Genomic DNA, 13,878 nt, shown 5'->3' with positions numbered 1-13,878 from the left:
TTTTAAAAACAAAATTATAAATTATAATATAATAAATAATTATAAATAATTATAACAAATAATAATATAGTTCTAATAAAAATTATTCAATAATGTAATCAAATCAAAATCACTGAAATTTTCTCAGTTGCAAAATTGTCGCTGTCATTATTTATTTATTTTTATGACGAATTTCTCCACAAATCGCTATCGCACAATTCTGCAAGTGATTATAAATTATTATAGCTGTTTTTTAGCTGATCTAAAACCATTTTTGACATAAAGGGACACTTTTGGTTGCTATGGACAATCTACAGTTTGCAGGGAGAAAGAAAGGTTTTTATTATATAAAATGACATGTAGGACACTGGGCAGACCACTAGGGACAAGGGGGGTGTGTTTTTTTTACATACAGTACTGTAATCTATAAGATTACAGTATACTGTATGTATAGTGTTTGTTTACGTTTTTGAATTTGGCGCCGATCTCCGCCCCTGTGCGTCGTAACGTCGCAGGGAACGGAGATCGGCGGCACAGGAGGACGCTGTGTGAATCCAGCGATGTCACCGCACTGTGTGAGCGAGCGGGACTTCGCTGGATCCAGGAGAAGGTAAGCCAGCGCACGCTGCAGGCTCTGCATAGCTACCCCGAGCGTGACTCGGGGATACCGATCGCAGCATGAAAAACCCACCCCGAGTCATGCTCGGGGATACCGCCAGGCAGGTTAAGATAAAAAAAAACGTTTCCTTTACAAACCCTTTAAGCCCTCATTGTTTTGGCTTCAGCCTTTGGGCAGAACTTTGAATTTGTATGTGGGATATCTCACCAATAGTGTCCTTCATAAATATAACGAGCCAGCATGTGTTTTGACTTATCATCATGCACAGAAAACTGAAATATCAGTTTTGTGTGGTGTTGGTTTTACAGGAAAACTTAAAAGAGTCACTAAACCCACAACAGTAAAATCAGTCTGTATATGCAGTAAAGGATGCTTGTTATACTCACTGTGGAACCTAAGGGGGTTAATCCTCTGCATTGTGTAAAAAGGCTGTTTGATCATGTCTCATCCCGTCCTCAACTTCTTCCAGTGTCTCCAACTAATCTCTGGATATTACAGAGGGTAGGGGACAAGCTGCACAAGCTCAGTTTGGTGTGTTTTGCTAGAGAGTTTTTTTTTCATAGGACCGTGGATGTGATCAGCAAAGAGCCAATCAGCACCGTCTAGACAGAGATTCAGGGGTCCTGCAGTCTTATAGGACAGTGGGAGCAGAATGAAAACTCCTACAAGCTTTAACCAGACACTGATATAAGTCACAAGACTTCTCCAACTGCTTATATGAAATGGTATTTAGCAGTTTATATTTACTAAAATAATTGCTTTTCCATGTTCTGTGTACTGTGGAGGTATGATGAATGAAGGGTCCTGGGCTTAGTAACACTTTAAGTCCTTTAAATTTTAAGTATGTATGTTAAAGATACCAGCCCAGTGTTGATAAAAAAGTGTGTGTTAGGGCCCTTTCACACGGGACGGTTCCGTGATGATTCACCCTGTGAACCTCCGCTTGCTCAGCGGGGATCGCGCCGCTGATCCCCACTGAGCCTGCGGATGACAGGGCAGTCCCCGCACACTGTGCAGGGACCGCCCTGTCAGATCTCCGCTCTCCCCTATGGGGGTGATCGGATGAACACGGACCGTCTGTCCGTGTTCACCCGATCCGATCGGCAGACGGATGGAAAAATAGGATTTTCCTCCGTCTGCAGAATCTGAGCATTGCGAACCCGGATGAGATATTCGTCCGCTGACACCCGCTATCTAATAGGGATCAATGTATGTCCCTTTTTCATCCGTAAACGGATGGATGAAAAAGCGGACATACGGTTCGCAGGTGTGAAAGGGGCCTTGGTGCTTTAAATATTTTGCATATTATATGTACTATATGTATTTGGAGGTCCTTTATGTTCTCATTGTATATGCAGGCTGTTTAGTAGTGCTGTACAGTGGTTGTACCTTGTTTTGAAAAAAAGTCTACAAATCTAAACATAAAAAAATAAATTTTTGGTGGGTAATATAGATGTATATACCAAAACAGTGCTGTGCTGCCAATCATATAAATGTGCAAAGAATAAAATGAATACTAAACTTCAACTAGATCCAACCTGAATTTTTTTTTGCAAAAATACAATTTCAGTGCAAAATAACAGTTAGGTGCATCATTAAACATCCACCTGATTGCTGCTAGTACCGATCAAATATCAAAACGGTACAGGGCTAACAAAACACAAAATTATATTAATTTAAATGCATATAAGATGATATACGTGAAAGTCCAAAGTCCTAAAATTAAAGTGATAAAAAAATGTCATCAGTTTCTTCCAAATTGAAGACTTCACCAAGTAGTGCACAACAAGTTGAAAGTGCTGGTGCTCTCCTCCACCTCAATACTCTATCCCAGGGGTCTCCAAACTGCGGCCCGAGGGCCAGATGTGGCCCTTTGCTATCCTTTATGCGGCCCTTGGGGCACAATTCCATCCAATGATCTGAGGTATTCCTCCCATTAACACCAACAATGAGGCACTGTATCTTCCACATCAATGATGGAATACTATTGCTCCTACTAATAGGGGGAATCCTCCTCCTATTGACCACCAACCCTGAGGCCATATTTATTCTCACTGATTTTGGGCCTGTGACATTTTCTGCCCCTGCTGGCCACAATCTGGCCCTCCTAAAGTCTGAAGGACAATAAAGTGGCCCTTTGATTGAAAAGTTTGGAGACCCCTGCTCTAGCCGATCACTTTACAATATGACCCCTGTTTTACCCCTATAGGGGTAATCAATGAATCGACCCGGCATGGAACTCTTAATCCCTCCATTTCACCCACATTCTCTTTACTGGCTTCACCAGTCACAGACCTCTCTCAGGTGATTCCTTACAACATAAGGATAAAAAAATACCAGATCTAGTGCTCTCTGTTTGCCAAAGGTTTATTTGTCCAATAGGAACAACATACGATATGCTCACAAATAAAGCACTTCAGCAGTGCGGGCTAAGGATGCAAGATACAACAAGATACTCGTAGGATGACATCACCACTACGACCCCCCCCCATATGCGTTACGTCAAATGGGCATAACTTCATCAGTAAGGAGCCTAATAGTTGTTAATTAGGGAGGCTGACTGACTCTGCCTTATACAGGTATCAAGAGGGAGAATCTATCAGTCTGTGATATCTAATACAGTAATTAAACAAAACAGCAAAAATGTGAATTCCATGAAAAAAAGACTACAGGCAAAAACTCTTACACAAAAAAATATGTATGTGAATTACTTAATATGCCTGTAAATGTTGAGTTCTGTACAGCCATTCTAGTGATTTACAGGATGTCGCCAGACCACAAAGCCTCACATTTCTGTGTTTCTGTGTTTCAGGTAGAGCAACTGAACTGTATGCAGTTATTACAACAACAATGATAGTACAACAACAATGATAGGTATCATCATAGGGGTTCTTATTGTTATTTCACATGCCTTTAGTTCTGCCTTTCTCATTTACCTGCAGAACAAACTGCCATGTAAAAGTGCCATGCTGGAACAAACAATAACACTGCCAGGGGTACTTGAGTAGTTGTATCTTCAGTTCATTTTAAAGAAGATTCAAACCAAGGTAAGAAGATAAGAAACAGTGACTATTTAAGCCCCCTAAAGGGGTTGTAAAGGTTTGTTTTTTATTTTCTAAATAGATTTCTTTAAGCTAGTGCATTGTTGGTTTTCTTACCTTTTTCTTCGATTTCCCTTCTGAACCAACAATTCACTAGCTTAAAGGAACATATTTAGAAAATAAAAAACAAACCTTCACAACCCCTTTAAGCAGTGCTGTACTCTCTCATTCTCTAACATTGTCATTTGGTTGACCATTTTGGTCTTTTTGTGTGCTATAGTGATCATGTAACCAGGGCTTCGCAACCTTTTTTCAGTCAAGCCACCCTTTGAAATTCTGCACAATTTCGGGGCACCCCATTCTAAAGTGTAAACAGTGAAACTAATCGTTTTACATAAGGAAGCAAGGAATAAGGAATAAGGAATACACTCATAAGACACCCAACATTACAAATTATTTATTTTTCCAAAGCAAATACACCTTTGCACAGTGGTACTGACTAGTCGTCCAGTTCTTCTCTCTCACTCAGCCAATGTGCCCCCAGTGCTGACAGGCAAAAAGGATGCTGTCTAGGCGCCTGATGTCTTCCTTACCAACCAACGATCCCGAAAACTGAATGGTTGTAATGGCGCACAATGAAAACCTGTAGCTTTGTTTAACTAAGCAGCAGGCTTGATCCACTTGCTAGCTTATATACAATTTTTGGGAACTTTTCTAGGCATTTTGCCAAGGCACCCCTGAAGGAACTTAAAGGCACCAAGACTGATGTAAGCAATAGGATTTTGTCACCTTCCAACTATTAGCTAGCTGATTGGACAGTGAGCATCATTCTGTAGTCTGATTGGTCTACACTGCTGATTGTCCCTCTACCACTCTGAGTCTTGCTGTTCAGTGGACTATCATAAGCTAAAAAGGTTTAAAAACAGACTACAGTTTTAATCTGGATCTACAATGCACACCCCAATTACTATATCTAAATAAAAAAAATGTAAACTGCAAATTTGTTCGCAATGCTCAGAATGTGATATCTAGACAGGGTCACTTTAAGGTAAACTTAAACATATTAAACCAAAATATGTGTCCACAGAAAATATGCTAATACAGACCATTTGTCATCGAAAAAAGATGGATTTGTCCGAACAAAAAACCCCATCAATGATGTTTTATTATTTTAATGAATTCTATTTTAAATGTCTCTACTTTAACATTAGATTTGCTAGTGGGTATTTGATTGATATGGTGGGCAATGTCCAATTAAACCATGATGCCGCGTACACATGACTGTTATCCATGTCATGGAAAAAAATATGTTTTTTTCGACGTGATTCCTCTCAAGCCTGCCTTGCATACACACGACCGTGAAAAAAAAATGCTCGAACAAAGCACCGTGACGTACAACATGTACGACGGCACTATAAAGGGGAAGTTCCATTCTAATGGTGCCACCCTTTGGGCTGCTTATGCTAATTTCTCTGTCTTATAACTCGCTTCTGAGCATGCGTGTTCCCCCCCCCCCCTCGTTAAAGCGTACACATGACCGTTTTTCACAACGTGAAAAACAACGAGAAAAAATTGAGAAAAAATAGAGCAGGTTCTAAATTTTTAACGGACATTTTTCTCATCGAGAAAAATGCTCTGGAGGCCACACATGACCGTCTTTCACGACGAATTAAAAAAATTGCATTTTTTCTTGTTCTTGAGTTCTTGAATCATCATGCCCCAAATAATTTGTTTAAATACCTTTCAAATATTGTAATATGGTTTCATAACATACATTTTATATTATAGTACCAATTTATGAAAACAATACACCTGCTCATAGCAACAAATAACATTCAAGCTTAGAACCTCTTAATTGGACCCGAAAAAAGAAACATGGGATACAATTTGTTTTTATGCTGTTTCCGTTTCTTAATATAAACTAGATTTCCTTCAATATGCTCATTACTCGTGAATGAATATACCATAATATATACCATAATCCAGAAAAGTGGCATCCTGCAAGAATACAAGTTAAAATAAAGTACAGTTACAATACAATTCAAGACAAGAGGGGTATACACAGGGCCCTCCTACCCTACTACCTTGAATGGTATTGTAACTGTACTCTCTCCCTTTATATTGTAAAAGCACTGTGCAAATTGGTGATGCTGAATAAATTCTGTATAACAATAAAAAAAAAAAAAATGCAGGAACGGCGATGTATACTACTGTCTGTGCAATGGCATGCCTTACCTATGACAGATAATTAGAGTAACACAGAACTATCAGTACTCACCTGGGAACAGTGAGCAAGCAGGAACAGATAATGAAGAAAGCACTGTTTACATGTCTCAGTGTGCACATGCATGGTTTTATACATGTTCACCTGTTCTTTTTCCTGTCCCCCCCATCCAGATTTGGGCTCCATTGTCTGCCAGCCACACCCCTCAACACATCAAGAGAACAATTGAGGGTCTCACGTCATTGTGTAGGAATTGTGGTGGGGAGATGTGGGGGACATGTGAGACAGAGCAAGTGTGACATGCCATTAAGTATCTTTCTGATCCCCAGGGCTAAGAAGAATTGATTAACCCATACTCTGCCGAATTCTTGAAATGCAGCAATTAAATCCTCTTTGCTATAAAATAACCCGCACAGCAACTGCCAGCCTGTCTCTTAAACTTACACAATGCTAGCCTGCTAAAAATACATATGGGCTTGTTTAACAAAGCTGTGCAAAAAGAAATAGTGGTGTTAAACATGCACTAGCAGAGAGAAATTGTATCAGATTTAATGTTTTTATAGAAAGATTTGTGAAAAATATATGGTTAATATTGATTGCTGTACTTACTTTATAACTTAAGTATCTATTCTTATAGACACATATCTATACGGACCTGATTAATACTCTGTATACCGAGTTGTATGCCATATCTAGTAATATCATTATGTTGATACAAATATACAGTATCTCACAAAAGTGAGTACACCCCTCACATTTTTGAAAATATTTTATTATATGTTTTTTATTTGACAACACTGAAGAAATTACACTTTGCTACAATGTAACGTAGTGAGTGTACAGCTCGTATAACAGTGTAAATTTTCTTTCCCATCAAAATAACTCAACACACAGCCATTATTGTCTAAACCGCTGGCAACAAAAGTGAGTACACCCCTAAGTGAAAATGTCCAAATTGGGCCCCGGTGTCATGTGACACGTTAGTGTTACAAGGACTCACGTGTGAATGGGGAGTAGGTGTGTTAAATTTGGTGTTATCGCTCTCATACTGGTCTCTGCAAGTTCAACATGGCACCTAATGGCAAAGAACTCTCTGAGAATCTGAAAAAAATTGGTCTGCACGGCTGTTGTTCCAGAAGGAAGTCTCTTCTAAAGATGATGCACAAGAAAACCTGCAAACAGTTTGCTGAAGACAAGCAGGGCATGGATTACTGTAACCATGTCCTCTGGTCTGATGAGACCAAGATAAACTTATTTGGTTCAGATGGTGTCAAACCTGTGTGGCGACAACCAGGTGAGGAGTACAAAGACAAGTGTGTCTTGCCTACAGTCAAGCATGGTTGTGGGAGTGTCATTGTCTGGAGCTGCATGAGTGCTGGCACTGGGGAGTTACAGTTCATTGAGGGAACCATGAATACCAACATGTACTGTGACATACTGAAGCAGACCATGATCTCTTCCCTTTCGAGACTGGGCCACAGGGCAGTATTGCAACATGATAACGACTCCAAACACACCTCTTAGATGACAACTGCCTTGCTAAAGAAGCTGAGGGTAAAAGTGATGGAATGGTCAAGCATGTCTCCAGACCTAAACCTTATTGAGCATCTGTGGGGCATCCTCAAACAGAAGGTGAAGAAGCGCAAGGTCTCTAACATCCACCAGCTCCGTGATGTCATCATGGAGGAGTGGAAAAGGACTCCAGTGGCAACCTGTGAAGCTCTGGTGAACTCCATGCCTCAGAGGGTTGAGGCAGTGCTGGAAAATAATGGTGGCCACACAAAATCTTGACACTTCGGGCCCAATTTGGAAATTTCCACTTAGGGGTGTACTTTGTTGCCAGTCATTTAGACATTAATGGCTGTGTGTTTAGTTATTTTGAGGGGACAGCAAATTTACACTGTAATGCTGTGAAAAAAACGATTGGCTTTACAGATGAAAAAAGTCAGATGGACTTTTTTCATCGGACAAACCGATCGTGCGTGGGCCCCATCGGTAAAAACCGATCGTCTGTGTGGAATTCCATCGGAGAAAAATCCATGCATGGAAGCATTGAACTTAATTTTTCTCAGCATGTCGTAGTGTTTTACGTCACCGCGTTTTGGACGGTCGGAATTTAGTCTGATAGTGTGTATGCAAGACTGATGGAAGTCAGCTTCATCGGATTTTCGATGAAAAAATCCATCGGATTTTAGACCATCAGAATTCCGATCGTGTGTACAGGGCTTTATACAAGCTGTACACTCAGTACTTTACATTGTAGCAAAGTATAATTTCTTCAGTGTTGTCACATGAAAAGATATAATAAAATATTCACAAAAATGTGAGGGGTATACTTACTTTTGTAACATACTGTAGATACATTTAAGGGCTTTGTAAAAATGACCATGGACTTTAGAGGATGGTCAGAGAGGTTGGCATGGTTCAATACTCTGCTGATAATTTTGCCCAATTTTTCTCCTAAACACCAGATTATGTATATCAACTAAAATAAAGAGAGTAGGGGACAGAGGGGCTCTGGCAGGCAGCTATAGTATTGCTTATCTTGAGGAAAAAACAATTGGCCAAAGTTTTCAAACTCATCTAATTGCTTTCTCTCCCACAATCTGTCATTAATACTTGCTGATATCCATAGATAAGTTAAGTCTGCCCCATGTTTTTTTTTTTATTTTTTTATTTCATTAATATTTTTTTACATCTATATTTGTCCCAAGCATGTCTAAATCCACTTACTTTTGACTGACTCGCTACCTATGTTGGAAGTCTATTCCAAGCCTCAACTACAGTTTGGGTAAAATAATATTGAAAATACTGACTAGAAAAGGTGATTTATTTTTGTATGAATTATGCATTACCAGCATAAAAAGGAAGGTAAGAAAAGCTCCAGATTGTGCAGATTATTCATCTCATTAAAATAATTCATACAAAAATAAATCACTTTTTAAAACAGAAGACGCAGCTCACATAGCCAGTAGTATCACCTATTTCAGCATGCAACATCACTAGTCCAAGCCCCTCCCTACGGGTTTTAGCCCCTGACGCTGGCCTATTGGCTAAAATTCATAGGGAAGTGTATGGACTAGTGACTTTGCACACTGGAGTTCGGTGATACTGCAGGCTGCGTAAAGTGTTATAATTATTGCCTAATCCAGCTCTGTGCATATAACGAGTCTTTCTGTGTCTGCATGTCAAGTCTTCATTAGTGAAATTATTTCTATAGCAAAACTACTTTATGGCACCAAAGATTTGAGTCTGTGTATGCAATGAGCAAGTATGGCCGCCTCCATGTATGCATATAAATAAAGTTTGTACATAGAAACAAGGTTTCTGAAACATTAACATATATTGATAAGATATTTTACATTGCTTTTACCTTCTCCTATGCACTTTATCTTATAGACGTCATCCCCTCAAAGTAAGCCACACATTGCTGGTCAGTGGCTTATTTCCCAAGAGTAGTTATTAAATTAATGCAGATCACTGCCAGTCTCTGCTCTTCCTTTGACGTATTTCACTCAGCCTCTATGACTAATCCCATACTTTGGGTGAGAAAACCCTGTTAAGCAATGTTGATTGTCTATAGTAATGTCATCACTAGACACAGGAGTCGGCAGCTGCCAAAGTGTTGACACCCACGGTAAGATGATGCAGAACAGAACCCATAGGGAAGGTCTGGAAGGTAGCGGTGTTGAGGTAAAAAATCAAGGTCACGCACTGATAAGGAATAGGATGCACTGATAAGGAATAGGATGCAGGTGAGAGAGGTGAGAGAGACATTGAGAGAGACATTGTCTGGAGCCAGGGTGGCATCATACACAGGAGAGTAGTATAGTTGGAGAGGTCAGGAGCCAAGCAAGGGTCATACATGGTACTGTAGATCAATGGAAACAAGGAAACTAAGTTCTTCAGGAGTCAGGCAAAGGGACGTTCAGGGGAAGGCCAAGTCAATAGCAAGTAGTCAGAGTAAACATACTGTAGGATCGGGATACACAGAAACAAGAATAACAGACTAGCTGAAGATCATCCAGCAATTACCTGTCACTACTCTTTCCCTTACATTGGGCATTTGGTGCCAGTTCTGGATTCGGATGTGAGCGCATTTCTGCACAAAAACTAGCGTGTCGGCACTGGGTGCTGGAGGAAGTTCCCAACCTGTGTCTTGGCCATGCACACCTTTATTCCAGATAGCATACTGGCAGTATAGATGTGTACATGTGCTGTTATAAAGTGCTTTTCAGCAAATATGTGTTCTTTTTATTTTTAACTATTTTTAATAAAAGTTATAATACAAGTGGTGATATGCTATTAAGTCTCTCTTGCCCTGTTTACATTTGAAAATGTTGATAATTTTTGGAGCATGGATGAAAGAACAGTTGTACTTCATTAATGTGCCATTATTGAAGAACATACACCGATCAGCCATAACATTAAAGAATATGTTACCCCAACATTTCATATTCCTGATATGTGTCACTTGTATCATGTACTTGTGTTAAAAAGTATCCTGCTCTCTTTGTATTGCTTCCTTTGTGTGAAATACCTGATAATCTTGCTTTCCCAATTGATACTGACCACCCTAGGTATGAGAGCACATCCATCCCAGCATTGATAGACTGCCTTTTCTTCAATGGTCAAAGCTTATTCTGACACCCCCCTACACAGCCATTCACTGGGAAGATTGGTGTACTGCTGTTTCTCCACCCCCAGCTCTCTAAGCCCCTTGTGTAACTGAAAACTTAGATCTCTTATGAAAAAAAGAAACAAAAGCATTTAGATTGTGTTTAAACTGAATGGGTTGTTTTACAAGGTAAGGTTTACATATATTTTAAGGTCACTGAAAAGTAAAGTGATTATCATTGATTATCTCATTACAATGACATCTGAAAATTGGTGGGGTAGATTAGTCAGAATGTAAATATGTTGTCCATAAAGTTGATTTGTTGAAGGCAGAAAAAATGGGCATCGCAGTTTGAAGTGTATGGGGCTGCGTAGCTGCAGACCGGTCAGAATGTCTATGCTGACTTATGTCCAAGCCATGAGCACCTACAATTAGCACATGGGCATCAGAACTGGACCATGGAGCATTGGAAGGCGGTGGTCTAGTATGATGAATTATATTTTCTTTTACATCATATGGATAGTCGGGTGCATGTGCATTGCTATCCTGGGGAAAAGATGGCACGGGGATGCAGTTTGGGTCGAAGACAAGACAGTGGAGGCAATGTAATGCTTTGGGCAATGTTTTGCTGGGAAACCTTGGTCCTGCCAATGTTACTTTGACATGTACCACCTTCCTAAACATTGTTTCTGACCAAGTACACCCCGTTATGGAAACCTTATTCCCTGATGGTAGTTGCCTCTTTTAGCAGGGTAATGCGCCCTTCCAAAGTGAAAAAATGGTTCAAGAATGGTTTGAGGAACACAACAATGAGTTTGAAGTGTTGACATGGTCTCCAAATTCTCCAGATCTCAACCCATCTGTGAGATGTGCTGGAAAAACAAGTCCGATCCATGGAGGCCCCACCTCGCAACTTACGGGACTTAAAGGATCTGCTACTGACAGCTCGTTGCCAGATACCACAGCAAACCTTCAGAGGTCTAATGGCACCCATGCCTCGATGGGTCAGGACTGTTTTGGTAGCAAAAGGGGCTATTTTGGTGGCAAAAGGGGGGACCTATTCAATATAAGGTGGGTCATCATAATGTTATGGCTGATCAGTATATAGCCAGTTGAAAATATTATAGATCTGACAACATTCTGAAGATCCTTGGGAGTTTACTCAGTCAAGCTAATGTGCCTTGATAAAAGAAATCCCGAAGGGGAGAGCTCTAACTATTAGAAGAGATGAATTTGTGATAACAATTCTAAGAAAGGATTTTTATTATTTTTATGTTTTTTTTTTAAGATATGCATGTTCTGATTTGGCACAAAAATGTGATGTTCATCAAAAACATATGGAAAAAACACCACTGTATACACCATTGGAATATCCACACCCAAGACACTGTGAACTAACTGAAAGAATTAAAATGTACATAAAAGTATATTTGATTGTTTTATTCTTTTAAACTAACCCATATGCAGATATAAACCTACATTCCATTCTCTTATGTGCCCAAAAACGACTTAAAATGTTGCCAGATCTTCCATCATCTTCCTTTCTTTTCACTACTATGCCTCCTTATTGGGTAAGAGGAATGCCTGGTACTTTCAGAATGGGGCAGCATGTGACTCAGTCATCTACCTTCCAGTTAACATACCTCCCAACTGTTCCTGATTTCCTGATTTCGAGGGACTGTCCCTGATTTGGAGCAATGTCCCTCTGTCCCTCATTCACCTCATTTGTCCCTCATTTTGGTCTGATCTATATAGATGTATATAAAATGCACTTTTTATCTATCAAAAAGTGTTTCACAGCACTAAACTTTCATCTGATTTCTAAATTGCTGCATTTGTAAATTCCAAAAGCCAATATAAAGGAATAGTAGTGGTAAAAAAGCACTTGTGGGTTTAACCAATCTTAATTTTTTGTACAATTCTCCTTTAAGGGGGCGTGGCAAGGGTGTGTCCTATGCCTGCATACTTTTGCTGATAGGTGTCCCTCATTCCCATCTCAGAAAGTTGGGAGGTATGAGTTAACAGCACTGTGGCTTGGTCGCTCAGGCACTTAACAATGTAATAAGGGAGCAGGGGGAGAGTCCCTATCCCTGTATAAATTGTAAGATTCTAATGCATTAGCAAAGCACAGGTTCACTTTAAATTGCATATGTAGTTGTTGGTGTACTTGAGCAACATTGAAAACAAAGGGACATTTCTATGAACACAAAATTCTCAAAAACTGGGGCTTTCCCTAGAACAGATGGCAATTACAGCCTTAGCCAGCATCCAGATTGTGAAGCTTTTTTTTCACCAGACCCACGCATGGAAATTATTGCAAAGATTGTTCCATTTAACATATTGTTTCAAAGGTCCATAAACCCACGGTGTAACTTTAAACAATTAATTTGTTGTGTCAGGATATATAATTACCAATGACAGGTCAGACATGGTGAGTGACAGCTGTCATCATATACCAGACAGTAGCGGTATATCAGAAGGACTGGGTGAAGAGGTTAATAGACAAGGGTGAGGGTCTCTATAAATATCAAAGTATCAGTGTCCTTTATCACCATATCACATCTTTATAAGGCAGTGCAGGTCTGCAGGGGTCACCTCTGCATTATTATCTGAGAATTGTTGTCAGCTGCCCTTTCCTAAAACACAAGAGGCAGGGTGGAAGGAAAGGGGGGCTTGGAATCTAGCCAGCTCTGCTTATCTAACAAGAATCTATATTGGTAGAAGATCTCTTATGTTCCTAATCCACCAGAGCAATAAGAAGAGAAGGCACAATAGAGCGATGCATTCTTCCTCTTATTATAACCATGCAAAAACATTGTAGGATTCTTTAGAATACAGGGAAACACAAAAAATATGAGAAACTGCTTAAATTAATAACTGTAAAAATAAAAAAACAGAAGCAAAACATGTTGTAGCTATTAATTACATAAGAATTTAACACTCTAATTACGCAGTGAAACTATTATGAATTCAGTGCTTCTAAAAAAGCCTCCACCATAAAGAAATATTTTTCTGTATGGTAAATGCATGTCATGAATCTGGTCATATTTTCATACATTATGTCTGGTCAGTTTGGGTTCCACTTGTATGTTTTCCATACACCTTGGCATACTCTAAAGCCGCGTACACACGATCAGTCCATCCGATGAGAACGGACCGATGGACCGTTTTCATCGGTTAACCGATGAAGCTGACTAATGGTCCGTCGCGCCTACACACCATCGGTCAAAAAAACGATTGTGTCAGAACGCGGTGGCGTAAAACACAACGACGTGCTGAAAAAAACGAAGTTCAATGCTTCCAAGCATGCGTCGACTTGATTCTGAGCATGCGTGGATTTTTAACCGATGGTTGTGCCTACTAACGATCGGTTTTGACCTATCGGTTAGGAATCCAT

General features: G+C 39.8%; 1 protein-coding gene and 1 long non-coding RNA gene across 4 annotated transcripts in view; one reads left to right on the top strand and one right to left on the bottom strand.

Annotated features, from left to right (window-relative positions):
• The window catches only part of LOC120941163 (myosin-7), a 59,379-nt gene extending 53,388 nt beyond the window's left edge, over nucleotides 1-5,991 (bottom strand). The window contains exon 1 of the mRNA XM_040354450.1: nucleotides 5,918-5,991. Within this exon, the coding sequence (XP_040210384.1) occupies nucleotides 5,918-5,985 (68 nt within the window). The 5' untranslated portion in view covers nucleotides 5,986-5,991. The remainder of the gene's footprint in view (nucleotides 1-5,917) is intronic.
• The window catches only part of LOC120941170, a 95,381-nt gene extending 85,070 nt beyond the window's left edge, over nucleotides 1-10,311 (top strand). For 2 of the 3 annotated variants that reach the window (XR_005749529.1, XR_005749524.1), the window contains exons 7-8: nucleotides 3,411-3,645; nucleotides 6,037-6,608. This is a non-coding gene — a long non-coding RNA (uncharacterized LOC120941170). Of the gene's footprint in view, nucleotides 1-3,410; nucleotides 3,646-6,036; nucleotides 6,609-9,262 lie in introns of those variants that run through there. The other variant, XR_005749528.1, reaches the window with a different exon arrangement.
• The last annotated feature ends 3,567 nt before the right edge of the window (nucleotides 10,312-13,878 follow it).

The sequence above is a fragment of the Rana temporaria genome, chromosome 1 (genome assembly GCF_905171775.1).
Source record: "Rana temporaria chromosome 1, aRanTem1.1, whole genome shotgun sequence".
Lineage (NCBI taxonomy): Eukaryota > Metazoa > Chordata > Amphibia > Anura > Ranidae > Rana > Rana temporaria.
This window is presented reverse-complemented; position numbering and strand designations above follow the sequence as displayed.